A 13,918-nucleotide genomic window follows, 5' to 3' on the forward strand; every position below is an offset into this window, starting at 1 on the left:
CTGTTTATTCCCTTCAAACTTAAAACATTTGCAAGAAAGCCTTTCATCAAAGCTGAGAGACTTTAGCAACTAATCTAAGCCTTGATGGGTATGTGTCAGACTCCTGGACATAGTGGGTGTGAGAAAAGAGAAATTCATTCACATCAGGGAATTTCCTTTGCTTAGAACCTTGCATGGCCAGAAGTCTGTATGGTTAGGGACTCTTAGTAATGAATATCCTTTTGCGAGAGGGATAATTACATATTAGCATATTAAAAGTTACTGACACCATTTATTATAGACCTTTCCTACCAAAGGGCTGTATATCTACAGAGAAAAAGGTCTATTTTGTGGGGTTTTAAGAACAAATGTATTGAAGGCCCAGTTCTGTCTTGCAGTATTCCTTGTATGTATGCAGTGTTGGGGGAGCTGTGTTGATTCCAGGATATGAGTGTGCGCGAAAGTAGGCAAGGCAATAATTAGTCCAGTAAACTTATTACCTCACCCACCTTGTCTCTCTATGTATGTCTCTCTTGTATGACAGGTCTGTTTATCCCAAGAACTTTTCACTTCTATGGTCAAGTGTATGGCAATATAATGGGCTACCCCAGTAGCTTTATTAAGTCTTGCCTACATGGGAGAATGAGTGATATGCCCCAAGGTGTGAATTTATACCAGTATAAGCTCCTGTGTGTGGACACTTATTTCGGTATCAATTTAAGGTGACTGGGAACAGATTTAAAACTGAACCAAAAAAACACTTATATCAAAATAAGTGTCTATGCAGGGATTTGAACCAGTTTAACTTAAATGAGCTTTTTATCAGATATAGCTAAACCAGGGAAAACTTCACATGTATAGCAGACTAGACTCCAAAATGCAAGCCTAAAACCAGGCTCGGCTTTTGATGGGGTACCACCCACCACCCAAAGGACTGCTGAGTGACAAAGCACTAGAAAACATTAAACATTTTATAAGTTTTAGTTCTATGCAGATATTTTCATTGCACTTTTAATATGCAGGAAGTGCTGCTCAATCTCAAGATTCTTGAGACTTAGATGAAAAGATGACAATACTACCTCTTGTATCCTGTGAAAGGGGATTCAAACACAGGATTTAGTGTTGATAGAAGGGTAATAATAGTCTTACATTAGCATGGTTCTCAGCTTCAGGAAGTCGTTATGTTCTGGGTTCTCCACTTCAACTACACCCCATGGGTAGAGACGACCTCTAACTTTTTTACCTTTGGCTTCAATCAACTGATTGGATCCTACTACACAAAATGGGATGCTGGCCTGAAAATCAGAAGTCACCAAGAATGAACTAGAACCAAAATACAGTCAATAATAAATTCAGTTTCACTAGACATTGCATAAAATAGCAATAAGCTTTTATGTAGTACTTTTCATCTGTAGTTCTCAAAATATTTTACAAAGAAGGAAAAAAATCATCATCTCCATTTTTCAGATGGGGGAAACTTGGGCACAGAGTTAAAGTAATTTACCAGAGGTCAGATAGCAGGTCAGTGGCAGAACATGGAACAGAATCCAGGTCTTGTGTTAAGGTTATATATTCACCTGGGAAAGTCTGGTAAAACTTGGTATATCACTTCTAACTCAAGACCAGCCTCCATCATAACTACTTCTAATCTATAAGCTATTCTTACCTTCAAGAGCCTGGTCTGTTCTTTAAAATCTTCATCCTCATCTGATTCTGCATCAGGCAGGTGATAAATCTTGATGCCATGTTGTTCAATTTCATCCAGAATCTTAAAGAATGAAGGTAGTATACATGACAAGTCAGTCCTTTAACTTGCAAGGTAAACTAATTACACAAGAACCATTTCCAGAGAAAAATCTAGATTTTAAAAATCCTAATTACTTGCCTTTTTTTATTTTAAAATAAAGGCCATAATTGGAGTGATCGTAAAAAAGTCAATTTAAAGTCAGTTAATTATCCTGACCACCCATAAAAATTACTTCATCCTATCACATCAATATATAAATCTTGCCCTCAAATTTCAGACAAATGACAATGCTGTTCCTTCCAACTTCACCAGGTTAGCATTTTGGAAAATTCCTTTCTTTCATGAAAGTTTACATTTTAGAGAGATCTCTGAAATTTGTTCATAAAATTTGTTTAAAACTAACTTAACGTACAGTAGAACTTCAAGAGTTAATACCAGAGTTATGAACTGACCATTCAACCACACATCTCCTTTAGAACCAGAAATATGCAATCAGGCAGCACAGAAAAAAAGCAAGTACTGTAAAGCACAGTACCATATTAAAACTGAGGAACTGACAAATCTGAAGAACTGTCCCAGATTGAGAAGTCATTAGAGGTGGTTTTGGAACGAACAGTAATAAGTCACCAGGACCAGATGGTATTCACCCATGAGTTCTGAAGGAAACTGCAGAATTACTAACTGTGGTATATAACCTATCACCTTCTGTACTAGATGACTGGAGGATAACAAATGTGATGCCAATTTTTTAAAAAGGCTCCAGAGATGATCCTGGCAATTACAGGCCGGTAAACTGAACTTCAGCACCAGGCACATTGGTTAAAACTATAGTAAAGAACAGAATTATTAAACACATAGATGAATACAATTTGTTGGGGAAGAGTCAACGTGATTTTTGTAAAAGGAAATCATGTTTCACCAATATACCAGAGTTCTTTGAGGGGGGGGATCAACAAACATGTGGACAAGGGTGATCCAGGGGATATAGTGTACTTAGATTTCCAGAAAGCCTTTGTCAAAGTCCCTCATCAAAGGCTCTTAAGCAAAGTAAGCTGTCATGGGATAAGAGGGACGGTCCTCTCCTGGATCAGTAACTGGTTAAAAGATAGGAAACAGACTAGGAATAAACGGAGAGGCAAATAATGGTGTCCCCCAGGGGTCTCTATTGGGACCAGTACTATTCACAATATTCATAAGTGATCTGGAAACGGAGGTAAACTGTGAGGTGGCAAGATTCGCAGATGATACAAAACTATTCAATATAGTTAAGTTCAAAGCACACTGCGAAGAGTTACAAAGGGCTCTCACAAAAATGGGTGACTGGGCAACAAAATGGCAGATGAAATTCAATGTTGATAAATGCAAAGTCATGAACATTGGAAAACAATCCCAACTATACATATAAAATGATGGGTCTACATTAGCTATTACCACTCAAGAAAGATCTTTGAGTCATTGTGGATAGTTCTCTGAAAACGTCCACTCTGTGTGCAGTGGCAGTCAAAAAATAGCTAACAATGTTGAGAATCATTAGGAAAGGGATAGATAATAAAACAGAAGACATAATGCTTCTCTATAAAAATCCCTGGTACGCCCACATCTTGAATATTGCATGCAGATCTGGTCGCCCCATGTCAAAGATGCACTGGAATTGGAAAAGGTACAGAAAAGGACAATTGAAATGATCTGGGGTATGGAACAGCTTCCATTTGAGGAGACATTAATAAGACTAGGACTTTCCAGTGTGGAAAAGAGATGACTAAGGGGAGATATGATAGAGGTCTATAAAATCATGACTGGCATGGAGAAAGATAGCTATTTACTCCTTCTCATAACATAAGAACTAGGGGTCACCAACTGAAATTAATAGGTACCAAGTTTAAAAACAAACAAAAGGAAGATCTTCTTCACATAATGCACAGTCAATCTGTGGAACTCTTTGCCAGAGAATGTTGTGGAGGCCAAGAGCAAAACAGGGTTAAAAAAAAAAAAAAAAAAAAAAAGAACTAGATAAGTTCCTGCAGGAACTATTAGCCAGGATGGGCAGGGATACAAAACCATGCTCTGAAGTGTCCCTAGCCTCTAACTTGATGAACACCTGTTCTGTTCATTCCCTCTGAAGCACCTGCCATTGGCCACTGATGGAAGACAGAATACTGGGCTAGATGGACCATTGATCTGACACAGTATGGCTGTTCTTATGTTAAACATAAACTACAGCATTTTTCTCCTGCATAGTAAAGTTTCAAAGCTGTATTAAGTCAATATTCAGTTGTAAACTTTTGAAAGAACCACCGTAATGTTCTGTTCAGTTACAAACGATCTCCATTCCTGAGGCGTTCGTAAGTTTGAAATTCTACTGTAAGTGCTATCTCCTCTTCCCCATTTAATATCCTTAACACTAGTTGTAGCCATCACATCTTAAGTGTTACCTTCTTCTCTCCACACACATTACTTAAATTTTGCTTTAGAAGAAAACTGTTCACCTTCCATGTCTGCATAGCATAATGTATATATAAATATTATATACAAAAAAACCCAAATCACAACACTCTTGTTGAATATTTTTTTACGGTATGAAGATTGCCATCTTCACTATTAATTGTGTTGGAGGGAATTTTCCATGGGGAAAGTCACTAGCTGAACAATAATTTGTGAGTAAATGTATTGTTTTTATATCAATTTTTTACTTTCTGGTAAAAAATTACAAAATAAAAATAGACTTGGGCTTCTCAAACTCTCACTACTAAGATGTGAGCCACACTACAAGAAAGTGTCTCACTGACAGTCTATCATCAATGGTGGGGAGGAATATCTCTATGGCAACCAGAGCAATTACTTACTTTATTGTCATAGGACATATTTTTAGCTGTCAGTGTGATGTAGCAGGAGGAAACCAATAAGAGTCAGCATGATGTGAGAACTAGCTTTGGGTGCCATAAATCCTTTATTCTTGACCCTCCCTCAATTAAGAGCTGAATTTTGCAAAATTCTAGCAGTATCTGTATTTCAAAGCCAAGTGTAATTAACTCACTGACCAGGCTGCAGAAATAAAGTTGAAAGGAGTTACAGAATGACTGGTTGAGTAACAACGGCCTCTTAAGAAGTTAATTACAATTTGCTTTGTAAAATTCAAACAGGTATAATCAGCTCTTGCTTGATTTAAAAATTAAAGAGTAAAACTTAAGAGCTCTTCAAGGCTGTAAGGATCTGATACTGTGTCTAAGAAGGAGTGGAATAAACTGGTGCCAAGCAGTGGGGGTAATAACATATTTAAGTATGTGATTTTTAGCTGTTGAAATATTCAAGTGTTTAAATTCTGATCTCTGTTTTCCAAATGATAATGAGTCACCTACTTTGAAAACAATTGTTTGCCGGTGCTAATACATTACTTCATCAGTCAGCCGCAAAGTTTTAAAATTCATTTTATAATTTAACACTAGTGTGCATAGCCAATCCGACCATCACTGAAAATGTTTAAGGATGTAATACTTCAATCAAAAAAAGGATCAGAACCCTGAGGATTACAAAGACCGTGTGTGTTTTCTGGCAAATTTTAAACCAATGTACACCATGCTTGTGCAGTGTCATGTTGGAGAACATCGCTTTTTTTGGCTGGGTTTGGATGAAGTCTCCCTCCTTGCCTACTACACTAGTGTTACAGATAGTCAACATTAATATACTTCCAGGCAAACAAAATTAGAACTTACCCTTTTCTTTAGCCTTTCCCGCTCCTTCAAGGTAAGCGTATCTGCTTTTGCAATTACAGGTACAATATTCACTTTGTTGTGTATGGCCTTCATAAATTCAACATCCAAGGGTTTAAGACTAAAAGTAAGGTTGAAGTTTAAAAGAATATCAGGTATTTAAATGCCCAATTTATTTTTACACTAAGATGAACATATAAACAATTTCACAGGGATGACTTTTTTTAAAATGCAAAGTTTCCATTTTCAACAATTCACTGACATCCAAAACCTGTCACACTCCTCCCCAAAACAGTTAATTCACCACCTCTAATAGAGCTATTTAACAAATTCTATAGGACCCACCTGTCTTGTTTTTCAAAACTTAGTCCACAAACCCTTCCAAAGTAAAAATCATCCAAAAACCCCTCCAAATAGTGCATTGATACCTACCCATGACCAAATGGTGAAATGAAGTAGAAGCAACAGTGCACCCGGTTATCTACAATATGCCGTCTATTCAAGCCACTCTCATCATGCAGATACCGCTCAAATTGCTCATCAATATAAGAAATTATGGTCTTAAAACTGTAAGAAACATGTAGATTTATATAGTTATGCTGATCATTTAGATAACCACTCTCCATATTTTTCGAAAAAAAACTAAAACACCAACCTAATACCCCCAATATCAGACAAGTATTGGGACAGTGAAAATAAAATAAGCTAACAAGATTGAAGACCACAGTAGTATGTACTCTTGGACATTTGATTTGCCTAATTCCTGTGTTAATGACATATATAGAGAAAATGCATAAGCACAGTAAAAAACAATCAGTACTATTTTATTCCTCTAGTGATTTCTACTGAGATTTTCCTCTTGATAATACTTTAAACAGATGTTCAAGAGATTCTTGACTTAAATATTCCAACTCAGTTTGGGGAAAAAAATAAGCCTGTCTTGGTGATGTAGTAGGCCTGCTAAACTGCCATGCAACAGATCTGAGAAAATGTATCCAATTGCTTATCACATCTGCTGCGTTATAAACTACGTAATAATGAATCAGTTCATTTGATCAGAAATATTAGATCAGGTTGACTATGGAAGGGAAGGGTTTGATTCCTCTGTTACATGTTTACCATTCGTTAATATCACACACTGAATAGATCTGGTATTGGTTTATAGCTAGACGGAGGGATGGAAGATATACTAAAACTGTGTTGTGGATATACATTCTAAAATGTTAGCACATTAACTATAAATAGAAGTTCATATGTAGAGTAGTTGTTAGTGCTTATGAAGAGACTGAGAAATTCTAGTTATATTTATGGACTGACATTTATTTCTAAAAGCTTTTTTTACATTTACTTAAATTTTTGTAATAGAAAGAAATAAAGCTCTTAGTCACTTATTCAAGATTTAAGACTATATCTGTTCCAACAACAGTTCTGCACTAGCAACTGCACTAGTTCTGCCTGTTTTTAACATGGATAGGATATATGCTCAGAGACCCCAGGCAGGAAAGCATTACTGTAGCTGTTATTATTGTCTGCCCCCTTGCATATACCATATATTGCCTGTCTAAACGGTCTCTGCTCTTGCAAGAGAACTGATATACCCAACCAAACTTCAATTCTCATTCCACAGGGGCGGCTGAGGGGGTGAACTAGCTATGTCAGCCTTTGTCCATTTCATCTACGCATCAATAGCAAGAACACCCCTTCTGCAAGTCTTATACCTCTATATACAGTACAGATAGTACACTACGGTCATTCTCCACTGTAAATCAAAGAGCCCCAACCTACCTCAACCACACTCCAGAATATGTATTGGCTGCAGTAAACCATATTTGAACCTTCTTAATTTCACCTATATGAGAGCTAACTAGCAATAGGTCAGTTAAAGTTGTAGGTAGAAATCTGACACTATTTTAGTTTAGAAGTATTTAAAACAAAAAAAAAATGTATTCAATGTTTATCTTTGCCTTTAATTGCATCTTAAAAATGTTTGCCAGGGAATTGCTTATACATTTCTCTCAAGTATCTTTTAGAGATAAATTTGTATTTTAATTTGAGAGTGAGATTGTGAGATTACACTTAGCACATGAAACTTGAGGTATGAGGCTTAACTGAGTTAGGACAAATCAAGACGAGGGCTTTTTCTTTTGTATCTGCAGGCATGGTAGTTCCCCCTTTTCTATAACAGTGTGAAATCTGGATGTCTTGCACCCAAAAAAAATAAAATAAAAAGGATGGCATGAACCATTTACTCATGGAGTTCTGCTGAACTGCTTGATGCTATCTTATGATCCAAGTCCCACCTCTCATTTCAGTAATTTTCTATTGGAGGACATATTGGGCCATACTAAAAGCCTTGCAAATTCCCAGATCACCTTAAAAAGCATCAAAACAAATTTGGAATTAGGTGATAAAAGCTCATAACATAGAATAAAAAGCATTTCATATTTATGAAGGACTGTGTGGGGAAGGTTGATTCATTTCTATATTTATTTTGTTGCTGGGTTATTTTAATCTGATCTGAAATAAATGACAGGTTTATTTATTAGTGTACCTTTAAGACCATCAAGGGCATGTAGAGATCACTAGATGAGCACTAACCTAGATGTAGGTTAGTAAATCTGAATAAGTTACTTCTTTATCAGGTTCTTGAAAGTCACTAGTAGCCAAACCCTAGTCACTCACCAGCTTTTATTCTGTTATTAAGTTATATTCAGTCTTAAATTACTCTAGAAAATGCAGATTCTTCCTAAAGGAGCAAAGCAGGATTTTCTTCCAGTATTGTAGTTTTATAAAAACTTCAATACTCTTGCTTTATAAAACCTAATATCTATGATGAGATTAAAGACCTATAAAACCACACACAACTCAGTACTACTTTTATTACTTCATGCCAATATGTCCGGAATTTTAAAGGCAAGTATAACATCACAAGCCGAGCGAATGCTAGGTATCATACCTGGCAGGAGTTCATGATTATCAAAGACTATGCAAAAACTGGGCACTAGAGAGCAGTAATGTTATAAGAGCGTTAAAACACTCTTTATTCTGTTACTCTGGAGTATACACAATCAATTTTTTAAAATAATGATTTTTAAAAAACAAAAAAAACCACACAAAGCAAGAAGGCAAGCCTCTTTTTCAAACTGGAGAACTGGTCTGAAATCTTTGTTGATTTTCAACTTAATCTATAAGTGTAAAGTACTATATTTAGAAATGAAAAATAAAATGCACAAATACAAAACAGGGAATAACTGGCTAGAGCGTAGTTCTACCGAAAATAATATGGAGGTTAGAGTGGATCACAAATTGAATATAAGCCAACAAGGTGACGCAGTTGCAAAAAAGGCTACTATTCTGGGGCGAGTTAACAGGGGTGCAGCATGTCAGACACAGGTAATAACTGTCTTGTTCTACTTGGCATTGGTGAGGCCTCAACTGAAGTAAGTACTGTGTTCAGTTCTGGGTACCACACTTTAATATAGATATGGACAAACTGGAGAGAGGAAAGGTTAAAAATTGGGCATATTTAGTCTTGGGGAAAAAAAGACTGGTGAAAGCTGATAATCTTCAAATATATTAACGGGTGTTAGAAAAAGCACACTGATCAATTGCTGTCAATGCCCACTGAAGGTAGGACAAGTAGTAGTAGAAGACAATCTGAAGCATGGGAGATTTAGGTTCCATATTAGGGAAAACTTTAAGGATAGGTAGGTATTGGAATTGGTTAGCAAGGAACAAACACTTGTCAGGAATGATCTAGGCATACTTGGTCCTGCCCCAACATAGGGGGATGGGCTTGAATGACCTCAAGATCTCTTCCAGCCCCACATTTCTGTGATTGTGCTATGTGCTCAATGTACCTGCACTTCAGTGATTTAGTCCCAAGAAAACAACGTGAGAATGAATTTTAAAGAATCCAAAGAGGGACATAAATCCTTTTCTATAGGTCAGTACGCACTTTACATACATACCAGTCCCGGCAATTGATGGCATCACCATATCCTGGTGTATCTACAACTGTCAAACGGAGCTTAACACCCCTCTCCTCGATTTCAACTGTTGAAGCTTCGATCTGCACAGTTCTTTCAATTTTTTCTAGAAAACAGCAAATTTGATCTTAAAAAAAAATCTCAAATGTGGATAATTTCTGAGGTTATATCAGCAATAACCTGCAAGTGGAATTATTTAAGAGGCATTATTCTACTGATAATCTTATTCTTGGAGCCACAGGACACCAGAAGCAGACATACTTCCAGAATTTTCTATAGAAGTGTTTTCTCAGGACATCTGAGGATGTGTACTGTTTCTTTAGATCTGTAGCAGAAAACCAAGTAGGAGGGACTGAAGATAAGTTTTGAAAGACAGAAAAGCAGACAGTAGCTTTAAGAATACTTATTAATATAAGGAAGTTCTTTTTCCAGTGTTGGAAGAAAGTGACAGACATGCCATGTGACAGGATGAGCTAATGAAAATGAGTCACTCAACCAAAAAAGCAGTGGAACTCTAATGCAAATAGCACCAAAGAAAAGATTCCCAGTGGAGAAGAGAGAAACAAAAAATGTCTCTTAAAAGCTTCAAAAGCCTTTGGCAGAAATGTGGCAGGTGTGTCAAATGAGAACATAGGACAGATAAAGTCTGCATACCAAGTTGAAGCATGTGCAGAAAAAAATAAAGAAAATTAGCAGCATGACTATCAAGCCAATAGGCCAAGTAATTCCTATACTTAGAATTTCTCTAAGGGAGGTATTATGGGTAGAAACCTGCAAATCTGCGGCTATCCACTTTATATCCATTGATATCTGCATCTGTGGATCTGCGCATATCTTTTTTTTTTTTTGCGGCTGGTGGATTGGATGCGGATCTCAAAGGCAGGGAAGCAGCTGTTTGCAGCTCATAGCCTTTGAGGTTGCTTCCGCATCTTTGAGATTTTTTGAGGGGGAGGGGGGAAGGGGTCAGCTGCTGATCAGTTGCTGGCTGCCAATCAGCTTCAGGGGGGCTCCCCTCCTGGCCAACAGGGGAGCCCCTTGGAACAGCTGATGGATTGGCAGCCCATCCGGGGGCTCCCCTGCTTGCCACCAATCAGCTGTTGGGCAGCTGCCTGGAGGGGCTGGCTCTCAAACAGCTGAGTAGGGGCAGAGGCTGCAATGGGGTTGGCCTCCAAACAGGTGATTGGGGGCCCCAAAGCTGCGGGTGCGAATGACCTAGACTGCGTATGGCAGTCAGAGCTAAGTTGATTGGGGCAGATGCGGATCCACATTTATGTATCCGCGCAGGGCTGTAATATCGGGAATTTTCCACATCTTTGTTCTATCTGACTTTATTTTCAACAAGACTTCTCGCCTCCCATCTTCCTGTTCCGTGGTGACATTTTTCCCAGAGAGAACTGGACAGATTCTGATACCATTCAACATCATTCCTCTCTTGACCACATGGGCGGACTAACATATGCAAGGGGCTCACATTCCCTGGAGTGAAGCATACTGCCTCCCTAGCACTGGTAATCTGGATAATGAGCACCTGGGGCTCTCCCTACAAGGGATGAATACTATTTGGAGTATTCCAGTCACAAATTCCTATCACAGCTACATTTGCGTTCAGTAAGAGCCAGAAATATGTAACCATTCACATTGAAGAGAAATTAGGAAATACAAGTATTTACCAGCTGCTCCTGGGATTATCCTTTCTGGGTAGAGATCTGTCAAGAACAGGCTATTTATTAGTGTAGATTTTCCCAATCCAGATTCACCTATGATTATGAAAATATGCTGATCATAAATATGTTCTACATAATTGACCTTTCAGAACCTATATATAAAATCTAATTATAGACGACATTTTTCTTGAGTTTATTGTAACTAAGTTTTCCAGATTCTGGTTTAAACTGACGGAGTGGTAGTGATGTTACCAAGCTTCTATTATGCACTTAAAGCAGGAGTTCATTTTATATATTTCAAAATTTTAGCACAAACTCTAAGTAAAGCTTGATATTTGAGAATTTACATGTAAATATGTTAGTGTTCTAATTTTTAATTGACCTGAAAAACATCATAGTCTGAGTTGTGATTTTTCTGTTTCCTGTAGCTTTTAAACTAAAAGCCGTATTAAAAATTTTGAATATAGTAAGAGTTTAGAGTCCATTTGGGATTATGTAATAAGTGTCATTAACTGAAAGAAAAAAAGTTAGTGTTATTAACGTTGCGCCATGGTTAACCAATGGAGAACAAAATTATGCCTGCTATTTATGTTGTCTGATATGGTACTTAGAAGCCTTTTCAAACTGTTAGAGAGAGGAGTACAACAGTACTTTTTGCCATATGTACCAAGTAACGTTTCCTATAATTGAGGACTAATGCAATGTGTGATGAATAGGTTTGCTAGTTTAGAGCATTTATGTTACATCAGAAAAAAGATCTTCAGCAAAGGAACGGCTACATAGTTGAAGACCAGGATTTTTGACACTTCGGCCATTTGCTTTGATGAAGACCCAGACCTCTGTCAAACTGCTCTGCTTCTGATGTAGATGAACGTTTCAAAGGAAGGGGAAAAATAAAAAGATCTTTGAGAATGTATCTCACTGGTTTGTCAAAGATCCTATTCTTCACTAAACTGTTTGACAGAACTGAACAAAAACATGAAAAGAGTAAAAGATAACCAAGGGGGACTGACTGGCCATCTGACCAATAACACTGATCAAACACAAATGAGACAAATAAAGACGAAAATGAAAATTAAACGCTATAACAAAATGAAAAAGCCAACCAGCTAAATCGTTGGTCAAATGTTTTAGAAAAACAGACTTTTCAAAACTAAAAATTACAATCATTTCCCACAATCAGCTGATTCAGTAATGGAGCTTGCTGACTGAACAGTTTCATTGCAACAGGAAAGCCATGATTTTTAATTGGTGGAGTTTAACCGTTTGAAGCTGGGGTAAGCTCCATACCAGAACAAACCACAGTTTTCCTTACCTACTTTAAAGGTTTGAGTCAATGCAGTTACACTGGCTACTGACCACAGATTAATGTATTTGGGGCTAATCCCAACCATAAACAAGGCTGTAATTTAGTGCTGAAAACCTTAAATTGAATGGTTAATTAGCACAAGTTTTCTTTTGATTTAACATGACCAAGCAGCCAGTTTGCATTTTCAGGAATCAGCCAATTTGTCTACACCAGGATAAATTGGACAAGCAATAGTGGAAGCTGTGATTGAAACAGGGAGAATTATGGGTCAAAACCATATCAGCGCACACAGCTTTTAAGAAAATTTATCCCACCCCAACTTCCTGAAAATGAAGAAATTTGACTTTTGATTTATAATCGTATTCTTTAAATAAAAGACATTAAATATGATCCACAGAGGAAAACAAAGTTAAACCACTATCCTTGTTTACCTATACATATCTGAACAGAAGAAAGTCACTCTAGAGACATTTAGCCCAAAATATTGAAATAAAAATAAAATTAGTCAAAATTCGGATTAACTCCCATCTACTGCCCCTCAGTGTTAGCAATGTATCATCCAAACTTGCCAAATACAATGCATTTCAATGAAGTTTTATTGTTTCCCCCAATTTTTCTTCCCAAATATTTTTATTTATACCCTTAAACCAGTGTTTCCCAACCTGTGTCCCAGGGGCCAAAAGTGGCCCACGGGGCTTTCAAAGTGGACCACGGCTCCCCTCCTGCTGGCCTAAGGACCCAGATGGAGTGCGTTTCTGCAGGGCTAAAAGACTGGTGCAGGCTTCCCCTGTCTGTAGCAGGGAGCATGGCAAAACGCTCCACCTAGGTCCATAGGTGCTGGGGTCCCTGCTGAAGCCAGAGGGAGGGGAGCACTGATCTTCCATCCCCCTGGCTGCAGGAGGAGGCCACAGGGCTACAGGATGCATGGAGTTTCCCTACTGCAGCCAGGGGAACGGGAGATCAGGGAGGAGGCAGCCTGGGTTGCTGGTGGAGACAGGTGGCCCTTCACGGTTGTAAAAATGATATCTGTGGCCCTCAAGCAAAAAAGATTGGGAACCACTGCCTTAAATTGTTTGCAGATAGGTAACTAACAGTTAGCAATACTACTCCCCCAGAGAAGCTTTCAATTAAGTGTTTTCTCCTCTACTACTACTGTTGTCCTTTTTCCATTTGGCATACATGAATTTGGTTTTGAACAGAGCAGGCACTAGGTTGTTTTGTTTAATAATTTATACAGGGCTTTATGCCAAACCCACTTCATGTAGTATTTTAAGCTGATGTCACAGAGGTCTGGGAATTAAGTTTAGCTGCAGCTAAATTTTGAGAAGGTCTTGGACGCTAGAATGATTATGCACCAACTGAGATGTAAACAGTCACTAATGGTTCTACCTCCAAATAGTTCCATGACTCCCAAGCCTACTCCTGCAGAGGGGCACAAGTGAAAAATGCAATTCATGAAAGGGAGTTTTTATTACACGTAACAATGTGTGAAGAATATTATCTAGCTTTGTTTTCAGATATGG

General features: G+C 37.8%; 1 protein-coding gene across 6 annotated transcripts in view; it reads right to left on the reverse strand.

Annotated features, from left to right (window-relative positions):
* The window catches only part of SEPTIN2 (septin 2), a 63,598-nt gene that overhangs the window by 19,028 nt on the left and 30,652 nt on the right, over positions 1-13,918 (reverse strand). For all 6 annotated transcript variants that reach the window (XM_067539010.1, XM_067539011.1, XM_067539008.1 and 3 more), the window contains 6 exons: positions 11,093-11,179; positions 9,405-9,528; positions 5,866-6,000; positions 5,437-5,554; positions 1,646-1,747; positions 1,129-1,274 (listed from right to left, as the gene is read on the reverse strand). In XM_067539010.1, the coding sequence (XP_067395111.1) occupies positions 1,129-1,274; positions 1,646-1,747; positions 5,437-5,554; positions 5,866-6,000; positions 9,405-9,528; positions 11,093-11,179 (712 nt within the window). The remainder of the gene's footprint in view (positions 1-1,128; positions 1,275-1,645; positions 1,748-5,436; positions 5,555-5,865; positions 6,001-9,404; positions 9,529-11,092; positions 11,180-13,918) is intronic.

The sequence above is a fragment of the Emydura macquarii genome, unplaced genomic scaffold, assembly GCF_026122565.2.
Source record: "Emydura macquarii macquarii isolate MOO-44397 ecotype Brisbane River unplaced genomic scaffold, CSIRO-AGI_Emac_v2 contig_499, whole genome shotgun sequence".
Classification (NCBI taxonomy): domain Eukaryota; kingdom Metazoa; phylum Chordata; order Testudines; family Chelidae; genus Emydura; species Emydura macquarii.